We start from the raw sequence: 12,384 nt of genomic DNA, 5'->3' as shown, positions 1-12,384 counted from the left end.
TTCGAGGACCGATCTGATGCTCTCAGGAACTGGTTTCAAATCGTACCTTGGCAGCCAGTGGAATTGAAATTAATTATCTGGAATTGCAAGCTCATCTCTGTAATGGTGTCCATGAAACTATTATTTGTTATTAAAAACCTACCTGATTCACTAATTTCCTTCAGAAAGGAAATTTGCTGTCTCTACTTATTCTGGCCTCAGTCTAACTCCAGATCCACAGCAGTGTGGTTGATTTTAAAATAAAAGCAGCTGCAGAAACCTGCAGCTCTGACAGCATTTCTGGAGGGAGACAGAGTTAATACCGAGACCTGTCCAATAACGATTCTTCTGAAGATTGGAATCCAAAACCTTAACTTTTTCTCTCTCCAGGGATGCTGCGAAAAACTGTAAAGTTTCCTTGCTTACTGTTTATATTTCAGGTTTCTGGCATCTGCAGCACTTTGCTTTTATCAGAGTAGTTGATTCTTGACCTCTGTCCAAGGTCAGTTAAGATGGATAACAAATGCTGGCCTTGCCACCAACACCCACGTCATCAAAGAGTAAAGAATCTTCCAATGGTAGAGAATCCATTACTTGAGGATGACAGCTGAGTAGGCTGATGTGGACAGGGGAGGGTGTTCAGAAAAAATCGTTGAGAAACAATGACAGAGCCATAGAGATGTACAAGATGAAACATACCCATTATTCCAACTTGTCCATGCTGATCAGATATTCAAAATAAATCGAGTCTCATTTGCCAGCATTTGGCCTACATCCTTCTAAACCTTTCTTATTCATATACCCACATCCAGATGTCTTTTAAATGCTGTAATTGTACCAAACTTCCACTGGCAGCTCATTTCATACATGCACCACCCTCTGCATGAGTTACCCCTTAATTCCTTTTTCAAAACTTTCCCCGCTCACCTTAAATTTTTTTTTAGGTTACATTACAGTGTGGAAACAGGCCCTTCGGCCCAACAAGTCCACACCGATCCGTCGAAGCGCAACCCACCCATACCCCTACATTTACCCCTTGCCTAACACTACGGGCAATTTAGCATGGCCAATTCACCTGAGCTGCACATCTTTGGACTGTGGGAGGAAACCGGAGCACCCGGAGGAAACCCACGCAGGCATTGGGAGAATGTGCAAACTCCACACAGTCAGTCGCCTGAGGTGGGAATTGAACCCGGGTCTCTGGCGCTGTGAGGCAGCAGTGCTAACCACCGTGCCACCCATAATCTATGCCCTCCAGTTTTGGCTCCCCTATCCTGGGGAAAAGATCTTGTCTATTCACCCTATCCATGCCCCTCATGATCTTATAAACCTCTATAACGTCACCCCTCAGCCTCCAACGCTCCAGGGAAAACAGCCCCAGCCTATTCAGCCTCTCCCTATAACTCAAACCCTCCAACCCTGGCAACATCCTTGAAAATCTTTTCAAGTTTCACAATATCATCTCTATAGCAGAGAAACCACAACTGAACATAGAATTCCAACCGTGGCCGAACCAATGTCCTTAAGAAAATAGTTTGTGACTCAGCAGGTTGCCTTTCAGACTGGAGGCCTGTGACCAGTGATGTGCCACAAGGATCAGTGCTGACTCCACTGCTTTTCTTCATTTATATAAATGATTTGGATGTGAACATAAGTATAGTTAGTAAGTTTGCAGATGACACCAAAATTGGAGGTGTACTGAACAGCGAGGAAGGTTACCTCAGGTTACAGTGGGATCTTCATCAGATGGGCCAATGGGCTGAGTGGCAGATGGAGTTTGATTTAGATAAATGTGAGGTGCTGCATTTTGGAAAGGCAAATCAGAGCAAGACTTATACACTTAATGGTAAGGTCCTAGGGAGTGTTGTTAAACAAAGACACCTTGGAGTGTAGGATCATAGTTTCTTGAAAGTGGAGTCACAGCTAGTGAGGATAGTGGAGAAGGCATTTGGTATGCTTTCCTTCATTGGTCAGAGCATTGAATACAAGAGTTGGGAGGTCATGTTGAGGTTGTCCAGGACATTGGTTAGGCCAATGTCGGAATATTGTGTACAATTCTGGTCTCTTTCCTTTCGCAAGGATGTTGTGAAACTTGAAAAGGTTCAGAAACAATTTACAAGGATGTTGCTGGGGTAGGAAGATTTGAGCTATAGGGAGAGGTTGAACAGACAGACTGTTTTCCCTGGAGTGTCAGATGCTTGGGGGGGGGACTTTAGAGGTTTATAAAATCCTGAGGGACGTGGATGGGGTAACTTGACAAGATCTGTTCCCTAGGGTGAGAGTCCAGAACCCGAGGGTATAGGCTTAGGGTTAGAGGGGAAAGATTTAAAAGGGACCTAAGGGGCAGAGAGTGGTGCGTGTATGGAATGAGCTGCCAGAGGAAGTGATGGAAGTATTTTGGTACAATTATAAAATTTAAAAGGCATCTGGATGGGTATATGAATAGGAAGAGTTTGGAGGAATATGGGGTGGGTGCTGGCAAATGGGACTAGATTGGGTTGGGGATGTCTGGTTGGCATGGGCCTGTTGGCCTGAAGGGTCTGTTCCTGTGCTGTACCTCTGACTCTATGACTCGGATGTTATGTCCCAGTAAGCAACAAAGATCCTAGAAAGGGAATAAACTAGCCATGGCTAAACAAGGAAGTTTAAGAATGGTATAAAATTTAAAGGAAAAAAAAGAACATGGCAAAGATTAGTGGTAAATCAGAAGATTGGGAAAGTTTGAAAAGCCGATGTAAGATGACAAAAAAATGGGGAAGAAAATAAACTGTGGACAAACTAGCAAGTAATTTAAAATGGGTAGCAAGAGCTTCTTTATTTGAAAAGAGAAGCAAAGTGAATATAGACCCCTTAGAAATATGACTGAGGGAATAATGGCAGAGGGGTTGATTAAATATTTTGCATCAATCTTCATTGTAGAAGACCCTATCAGCATTCCAAAATTACTAAATAATCAAGGGGCCTAAGTGAAGAGAAAGTAAACACAACAATAACTGGCGAAGCTATTAAACTGTAACACCATACCCCATTTATGGTGTGGCCAACAGCAGAAGGAAGTATGCTTGGTTGAACCTGTTCAGAGGAATGGTGTATTTTTCAGTCTTTGTCTAATCAGTGGATTTGTCTTCTCTAGGTAATCGACATGGGTTAATGGTCCCTAATAACACGACAGATCAGGAGTTACAGCATATCCGCAATTGCCTGCCAGACTCTGTGGCCATCCAGAGAGTTGAGGAGCGTCTTTCTGCACTCGGGAATGTAATTGCCTGTAATGACTACGTGGCTCTGGTGCACCCGGACCTAGACAGAGTATGTGTGCTGTTCCTGGGCTTTTTTTTCATAATATAGGGATTATTTTATTGAGAAACTAACTGAAGGGATGAATGCAGATTTCTCCAGCTTTCTCATTTCCCCTCCTCCCCCCACCTTTTCTCAGTCCCAACCCTCAGACTCAGCACCATCTTCTTGACCTGCAATCATCTTCCCGACCTCTCTGCCCCCACCCCCTCTCCGGCCTATCACCCTCTCCTTAACCTCCTTCCACCTATCGTATTCCCAACGCCCCTCCTCCCTACCTTTTATCTTAGCCTGCTTGGCACACCCTCCTCATTCCTGAAGAAGGGCTTATGCCCGAAATGTCGATTCTCCTGTTCCTTGGATGCTGCCTGACCTGCTGCGCTTTTCCAGTAACACAATTTTAAGCTCTGTTTATTGAGTATTCAGATGAGCTTTCTGTTAATGTTTCATTGAATTTATCCCTTCTGTCAATATCAATTGAATTGCATGCTCAAGTCCTGAAGTGAGACTGGAACCCACAACCACCACCACCTGAGGAGAGAAGAATTCCAACTGTCCCATTTCCTAAGGCCTAACCTGGGCTGGACCTCATGCCCCCTCTGTAATATTCCCTGCTTGCTCCACCACAACTGGCAGCACCTACCTTTTTCTCTATTCGGTCCACTATGACAGTTTGTCAGCAAGCCTGCTAAGGGCTGGCTCTTGCCTAGTCTCCTTTGGTCTGAGCAAGTCCATTGGTAAATGCTCCTTCATTAGCGTTCTTTATAACCGAGTGAGCTATTTACATGTAATTGCTGTCAATCCTTTTGGAGTGCTGTTGGTTATTTAAATGAGATATCCTTCTCTACCTCAGTTGTTTCATGAGATGTGAGCATCACTGTCTGGGCAGGCATTTATTGCTAGTTGCTGTGGAGAAGTTGAGAATGAGCCGTCGCCTTGAGTTTAGGGTAGGTAGATACATTATGTTGTTAAGGAGACATCCAAGAATTTGAAGCAGCAACACTGAAGGAATGACAATATATTTCCAAGTCAGGGGGGTGAGGAGTTTGCAGGTGACTGTGTTCCCATGTATCTTCTGCCCATATCCTTCTAGATAGAAGTAGTAGTGTGTTTGCAATATGCAATCTAAGGATCGTTGAATTTTTGCAATTTTGATTTGTAAATGGTACATACTGCTGCCACTGAATGTAGGTGGTGAAGGGAGTAGATGCTTATAGATATGGTGTCGATTAGTTTGGCTCCTTTGTCCTGGATCGTGTCAAGCCTCTTGAGTGGCACCAATCCAGGTATATGGGGAATATTCCATCACACTCCTGACTTGTGCTTTGTAGCTGGTGGACATGCACTGGGGACTCGAGGTGAGTTATTTGCGGCAGGATTCCTATCGTCTGACCTGCTCCTACAGCCACAATCTATGCAGCTAGCCCAGTTCAGTTTCTGATCAGTGATAAACCGCTGATGTTGATTAAAGTCAGAGAGATGTGTAGCATGGAAACAGACAATAGGGGCAGGAGTAGGCCATTCTGTCCTTCGAGTCTGCACCACCATTCAATATGATCATGGCTGATCATCCTTAATCAGTATCCTGTTCCTGCCTTATCTCTATAACCCTTGATTCCACTATCCTTGAGAGCTCTATCCAACTCTTTCTTAAATGGATCCAGAGACTGGGCCCTCCACTACCCTCTTGGGAAGAGCATTCAACACAGCCACCACTCTCTGGGTGAAGAGGTTTCTCCTCATCTCTGTCCTAAATGGTCTACCCCGTATTTTTAAGCTGTGTCCTCTGGTTCGGCACTCACCCATCAGCGGAAACATGTTTCCTGCCGCCAGAGTGTCCAATCCTTTAATAATCTTATATGTCTCAATCAGATCCCCTCTCAGTCTTCTAAACTCAAGGGTATACAAGCCCAGTCACTCCAGTCTTTCAGTGTAAGGTAATCCCGCCATTCCAGGAATTGACCTCGTGAACCTACGCTGCACTCCCTCAATAGCCAGAATGTCTTTCCTCAAATTTGGAGACCAGAACTGCACACAATACTCCAGGTGTGGTCTCACCAGAGCCCTGTACAGCTGCGGAAGAACCTCTTTGCTTCAATACTCAATCTCTCTTGTTATGAAGGCCAGCATGCTATTAGCCTTCTTCACTACCTGCTGTACCTGCATGCTTGCCTTCACTGACTGGTGTACAAGAACACCCAGATCTCGCTGTACTGCTTTACCTAAATTGATTCCATTGAGGTAGTAATCTGCCTTCCTGTTCTTGCCACCAAAATGGATAACCATACATTTATCCACATTAAACCGCATTTGCCATGCATCTGACCACTCACCTAACCTGGCCAGGTCACCCTGTAATCTCCTAACATCATCATCACATTTCACCCTGCCACCCAGCTTTGTATCATCAGCAAATTTGCTAATGTTATTGCTGATACCATCTTCTATATCATTAACATATATTGTAAAAAGCTGCGGTCCCAGCACGGATCTCTGCAGTACCCCGCTGGTCACTGCCTGCCATTCCGAAATGGAGCCGATTATCACTACTCTTTGGTTGGCTGACAGGAACCAACTTTCAATCCAAGTTAGTACTTTGCCCCCAATACCATGCGCCCTAATTTTGCTCACTAACCTCCTATGTGGGACTTTATCAAAAGCTTTCTGAAAGTCCAGGTACACCACATCTGCTGGATCTCCCTCTTCCATCTTCAGAGTTACATCCTCAAAAAAATCCAGAAGATTAGTCAAGCATGATTTCCCCTTCGTAAATCCATGCTGACTCTGACCTATCCTGTTACTACTATCCAGATGTGCTGTAATTTCATCCTTTATAATAGACTCCAGCATCTTTCCCACCACTGAGGTCAGACTAACTGGTCTATAATTTCCTGCTTTCTCTCCCACCTTTCTTAAAAAGTGGTATAACATTAGCCACCCTCCAATCTGCAGGAACTGATTCCGAATCTTTGGGTCCAACCTGTCCATGCCGACTAGATATCCCAACCTAATTTAGTCCCACTTGCCAACACCTGGCCCCTATCCCTCTAAACCCTTCCTATTCATATACCCATCCAGATGGTTGGGGAGTCCAGAACCCTTCCTATTCATATACCCATCCAGATGGTTGGGGAGTCCAGAACTAGAGGGTTTACGGTGAGATGGGAAAGATATAAAAGAGACCTAAGGGGCAACGTTTTCACCCTGAGGGTGGTACATAAATGGAATGAGCTGCCAGAGGATGTGGTGGAGGCTGGTACAGTTGCAACATTTAAGAGGCATTTGGATGGGTATATGAATAGGAAGGATGTGGGCCGAGTGCTGGCAGGTAGGACTAGATTGGGTTGGGGAATCTGGTCGGCATGGGCGGGTTGGACCAAAGGGTCTGTTTCCATGCTGTACATCTCTATGACTCTAAATATTGTAGTTGTACTAGCCTCCACCACTTCCTCTGGCAGCTCATTCCATGCACGCGCCACTATGTGTGTGAAAAAGTAACCCCATTGGTTCTGAAATCCCCCACCCCAGGGAAAAGATTTTGTCTATTTACCCTATTCATGCCCCTCATGATTTTATGAACCTCTAAGGTCACCCCATAGTCTCAGTCTCCGATGCTGCAGGGAAAACAGCCCCAGCTTGTTCAGCCTCTCCCTATAACCCTGACAACATCCTTGTAAATCTGTTCTGAACCCTTTCAAGTTTCACAACATCCTTTCGATAGGAAGGAGACCAAAATTGCATGCAATGTTGCAAAAGTGGCCTAACTAATGTCCTTAAAAATTGCAACATGACCTTCCAACTCCTATACTCAATACTCTGACCAATAAAGGGAAGCATACCAAACACCTTCACTATCCTAACTATCTGTGACTCTACAACCAATGTCCTATACAGCTGTAACATGACCTCCCAACTCCTGTACTCAATACTCTGACCAATAAAGGAAAGCACACCAACCACCGACTTCACTATCCTATCTACCTGCAACTCTACTTTCAAGGAGCTATGAACCTGCACTCCAAGGTCTCTTTGGTCAGCAATACTCCCTAGGACCTTCCCATTAAGTGTATAAGTCCTGCTAAGATTTGCTTTCCCAAAATGCAGCACCTTACATTTATCTAAATTAAACTCTATCTGCCACTTGGCCCACCTGATCATGATCCCGTTGTAATTTGAGGTAACCTCCTTTGCAGTCCACTACACTTCCAATTTGGTGTCATCTACAAACTTACTAACTATACCTCTTATGCTCACATCCAAATCATTGTGAAAAATTCCAAGATCGTAACACCGTTGAATGTCAAGGGACGATGGTTCAATTCTCTATTGTTGCTGATTGTCTTTACTTAGCGCTTGTGTGGCTTGAGTTGACAGCGATAGGGTTTTTGTCCAGGTCTTGCTGAATTTGGATATGAATTGCTTTGGCATCATCTCATAAGGAAAAAATTCTGGTTTGAGTTAATTAGGTTTGAAATGTTGTATAATTGGGGCACCAGTCATTCATAGGGTGAGTATTTTATGGAGGGTAGCTAAATCCGCACTAAAACTAAAGTGAAGTTTTGAATACTGGTTAAATAGTTATTTTGCAATCATCAATGAACCCCCAAGTTCTGATCTTCTGATGGAAGCTAGGTGATTGAAACAGATCAGGAATTCCTGCTGAGATGGTGTGGAGCTGAGATGGCTGATGACTTGATGTCTGAGCTCAGCAGTTAACAGCCCACAATTCTGTCTATAGTGAAGCTCTGGTTTTGTGTGGGATTTCCAATCATGCTGTGTGGTCTGACTTCTCAAAGAAGCTGATGTTCGCATTTGCCAATTTGATTAAAATGAGTTTTGATTCCCACCCTTACGCTGCTGCAGTCTTGAAGGAAAGCATTTGAAGTGTGATAAATCTCATCTTCTCATTGGAAAGAGCGAGCTTTGATATTGTGGCAATTATAATGTTAATTTCGTTTGGGGAGATAATTCATGCAGCCAAAAGTGTCAGGGACATAGTGCAGATCCATGACTATTTATTCTCACTCTCATAGCTCCTTGAAAGAGTTGCAGATAGATAGAACAGTGAAGAAGGCGTCTGGTATGCTTGCCTTTATTGGTCAGTGCATTGTGTGTAGGAGTTGGGAAGCCATGTTGCAACATTGGTTCGGCCACTTTTGGAATACTGCATGTAGTTCTGGTGTCTATTATAAGAAGGATGTTGTGAATCTTGAAAGGGTTCAGAAAAGATTTACAAGGATGTTGCCAGAGTTGGAGCGTTTAAGCTATAGGGAGAAGCTGAATAGGCTGGGGCTGTTTTCTGGAGCAACGGAGGCTGAGGGGTGACATTTTTGAGGTTTATAAAATTGAGGGACATGGATAGGGTAAATAGACAAAGTCTTCTCTCCATGTTGGGGAGTTCAGAACTAGAGGGCCAAGGTTTAAGGTGAGCAGGGAAAGAAATAAAAGGGGCCCAAGGGGCAAAGTTTTCTCTCACAGGTTGGTGCCAGAGGAAGTGGTGGAGACTGGTACAATTACAGCATTTAAAAGGCAGCTAGGTGGATATGAGTAGAGGGGTATGTGCCAATTGCTAGCAAATGGGACTAGATTATTTTTAGGTGTCTGGTCAGCGAGTTGGACCGAGGGGTCTCTTTCTGTGCTGTGCAGCTCTGACTCTGTGAAGGCACAAGTCGCAAGAAAATAGAATTGTCAAGAAGCAGGTAAAATTAGAATACAAATCATTAAACTAGGAGTCACAGATTATTGTATTGCATGCAAGGCTACTGTATTTCCAGTATCTAACTGTATTACACCAGAATCAATCCAGTTTAAAGAGCAGGGGTATTACAGTAATGAATTAATTCAATAAACTACTATAGCTGCGGCATCATGAGTGTTGTCATGCTAATGAAGCATGTGACAGCTGCTGGACACTCAAGTGCTCCTAGGGAAACACATTGATTGGGCAAGTGTTTGCAGCTCAAGGAATTTTGGGTCTGAGCTGAGGAGCTACAGATGTTCATCCATTGCAAGGGAGAGCTACATGGCCACTTGGCTTCAGGAGATGTGTTGCATCAGTTAATTCAATCTTGGTCCTTGAACAAGGACAGTGTGTAACTGCAGGCAAGACAGCTATTGGGGTCCAATGGGCAGCCATCAAGGAGCCTGTTCCCTGCAGTTATCAGTTAGGTGGCTCTTGCCAGCTGTGCAGATGAGGGTCAGACTGTCAGGGCGATGAGTAAACTGACCATGGCACCTTAAGTTGGGGAAGGAAATAGGAACACAATCGTGGTATAATTAGGAGAATAGCTACTGTTCTCTGAAGGCGATGTTCCCTGCCAGGGTTTTCATTCAGGATTGGAGAAGAACTTAGAGTGGGAGAAATGGTTAAGACAGCAAAATAAATTGCTCTTTACATAAATATGTAGTAGTTGGAACAAAATAAATTAATAGTGCATGCAATGGTTAATGGGAACCACTATACGGCCATAATGTAGACATGATTACAAGATGAACAGAGCTGGGAACGAAGTTAGTTAAGGATGTGTGACATTTCGAAAGGAAAGACCATTTGGAAAGTATGGTTGGGTAGCTTTGTTATTGAGAGAGAATAAGTACAATAGCAAGAAATGATCTAGGATCAGAAGATGTGGAATCCATGTGGGCAGAGATGAGAATTAAAAAGGGGAAAAAGACAATGGTGAGAGTAGCTTGTAGGCTCCCTAGCAGTTGCTGTACTGAAGGGTATAATGAGGACATTTAAAAAAAGACAGCACATTAATCGTGGATAAGACTCTATTCATGGACATTGACTGGCAGAGGTAGCCATAAGAAAGAATTGAGTAGATTTGAGGAAGTTTCCTGGAACAATCTAAGAGATCAATCCCCAGGAAACAGTGACCATAGTATGGTAGAATTTAGCATGAGAGCAGAAACATGGGTAAACGGGAATAAAAATTAATGATAAACCAGAGGATTGGGAAATTTTAAAAATCCAACAAAGGATCACCTACAAAATAGAGAAAGAAATTAGACTTTGAGGGTGAACCAGCAAGTAATATTAAAAAGGCTATTCTTTAAATACATAAAAAAGATGAGATAAGGTGCAGAGAATGAAACCGGGGAGCTATAAAATAAATACTTTGCATTATTCTTCAAACTAGAAGACACTTGTACCATTCCACTCATTCACGGGGGTGAGGGTGTCGCTGACTAGGCTGGCGTTTATTGTCCATCCCTAATTGCCCAGAAGGCAGTTGAGAGCCAACCGTATTGCTGTGGGTCTGGAGTCACATGTAGTCCAGACTAGATAAGGATGGCAGTTTGCTTCCATAAAGGGTATTAATGAACCAGATGAGGTTTTCCAACCATCAGCAATGGATTCATGGTCATTGTTAGATGAAAAAATTCCAGATATTTATTCAATTCAAATTCCACCATCTGCCGTGGCAGGATTCAAGGCCAGGTCCCCAGACAGTTACCTGGGTCTCTGGATTAATCGTCCAGTGATGACACCACTAGGCCATTGCCTCCCCTGAATAATCAAGGAACCGCAGTAGGGAGGAACTAATTAAAATAACTATCATGAGAGGAAAAAGGGCCGAAAACTAAAGGCCAGTAGGTCCCTTGGACCTAATGGGTTGCATTCTATGATAAATTTAAGTACCATGGAGGTAGTAGATGCACTGGTAGTGATTTCCCAAGATTAATAAACTGCCAATATAACATCTTTATTCAAAAAAGGAGGAAGACCAAGAAAACAGGTAGTTGGTTGGATTAACATCTCATTGTAATAATGTTAGTCTATTATAAAAACTGTAATGAACTTTAGAAATACTTAATATGAAGCCATGCTGACTTGCCTTATTCATCATGGGAAAGTTATCCCTAACAAATTTAAAATAGTGATGGGAAAGGATAGACCAGATCTAAAAGTTGAAGTTCTAAATTGGAGAAAGGCCAATTTTGATGGTATTGGGCAAGAACTTCCAAAAGCTGATTGGAGGCAGATGTTCGTAGGTAAAGGGATGGCTGGAAAATGGGAAGCCTTCAGAAATGAGACAACAAGAATCCAGAGAAAGTATATTCCTATCAGGGTGAAAGGGAAGCCTGGTAGGTATAGGGAATGCTGATGACTAAAGAAATTGAGGGTTTGGTTAAGAAAAAGAAGGAAGCATATGTCAGGTATAGACAGGATCGATCGAGTGAATCCTTAGAAGAGTATAAAAAAAGTAGGAGTATACTTAAGAGGAAAATCAGGAGGGCAAAACGGGGACATGAGATAGCTTTGGCAAATAGAATTAAGGAGGATCCAAAGGGTTTTTATAAATATATTAAGGACAAAAGGATAACTAGGGAGAGAATAGGGCCCCTCAAAGATCAGCAAGGCGGCCTTTGTGTGGAGTAAACAGACCGTTCGGTCCAATCCATCTGTGCCGACCAGATATCCCAACCCAATCTAGTCCCACCTAACAGCACCCGGCCCATATCCCTCCAAACCCTTCCTATTCATATACCCATCCAAATGCCTCTTAAATGTTGCAATTGTATCAGCCTCCACCACATCCTCTGGCAGCTCATTCCATACATGTACCACCCTCTGCGTGAAAAAGTTGCCCCTTAGGTCTCTTTTATATCTTTCCCCTCTCACCCTAAACCTATATTCTCTAGTTTTGGACTCTACCACCCCAGGGAAAAGACTTTGTCTATTTATTCTATCCATGCCCCTCATAATGTGTAAACCTATACAAGGTCATTCATCAGCCTCTGAGGCTCCAGGGAAAACAGCCCCACCATGTTCAGCCTCTCCCTATAGCTCAAGTCCTCCAACCCTGGCAACATCCTTGTAAGTCTTTACTGAACCCTTTCAAGTTTCACAACATCTTTCCGATAGGAAGGAGACCAGAATTGCACAGAATATTCCAACAGTGGCCTAACCAATGTCTTGTACAGACGCAACATGATCTCCCAACTCCTGTACTCAATACTCTGACCAATAAAGGAAAGCATACCAAACGCCGCCTTCACTATCCTATCTACCTGCGACTCCACTTTCAAGGAGCTATGAACCTGCACTCCAAGGTCTCTTTGTTCAGCAACACTCCCGAGGACCTTACCATTAAGTGTATA

At 43.5% G+C, this 12,384-nt stretch overlaps 1 protein-coding gene across 1 annotated transcript in view; it reads left to right on the top strand.

Annotated features, from left to right (window-relative positions):
* The window catches only part of eif6 (eukaryotic translation initiation factor 6), a 77,277-nt gene that overhangs the window by 13,421 nt on the left and 51,472 nt on the right, over positions 1 to 12,384 (top strand). Inside the window, exon 4 of the mRNA XM_043710986.1 lies at positions 3,113 to 3,288. Within this exon, the coding sequence (XP_043566921.1) occupies positions 3,113 to 3,288 (176 nt within the window). The remainder of the gene's footprint in view (positions 1 to 3,112; positions 3,289 to 12,384) is intronic.

The sequence above is a fragment of the Chiloscyllium plagiosum genome, chromosome 20 (genome assembly GCF_004010195.1).
Source record: "Chiloscyllium plagiosum isolate BGI_BamShark_2017 chromosome 20, ASM401019v2, whole genome shotgun sequence".
Lineage (NCBI taxonomy): Eukaryota > Metazoa > Chordata > Chondrichthyes > Orectolobiformes > Hemiscylliidae > Chiloscyllium > Chiloscyllium plagiosum.
The sequence above is the reverse complement of the archived record's forward strand: the minus strand, read 5'-3'. Positions and strand labels throughout refer to the sequence as shown.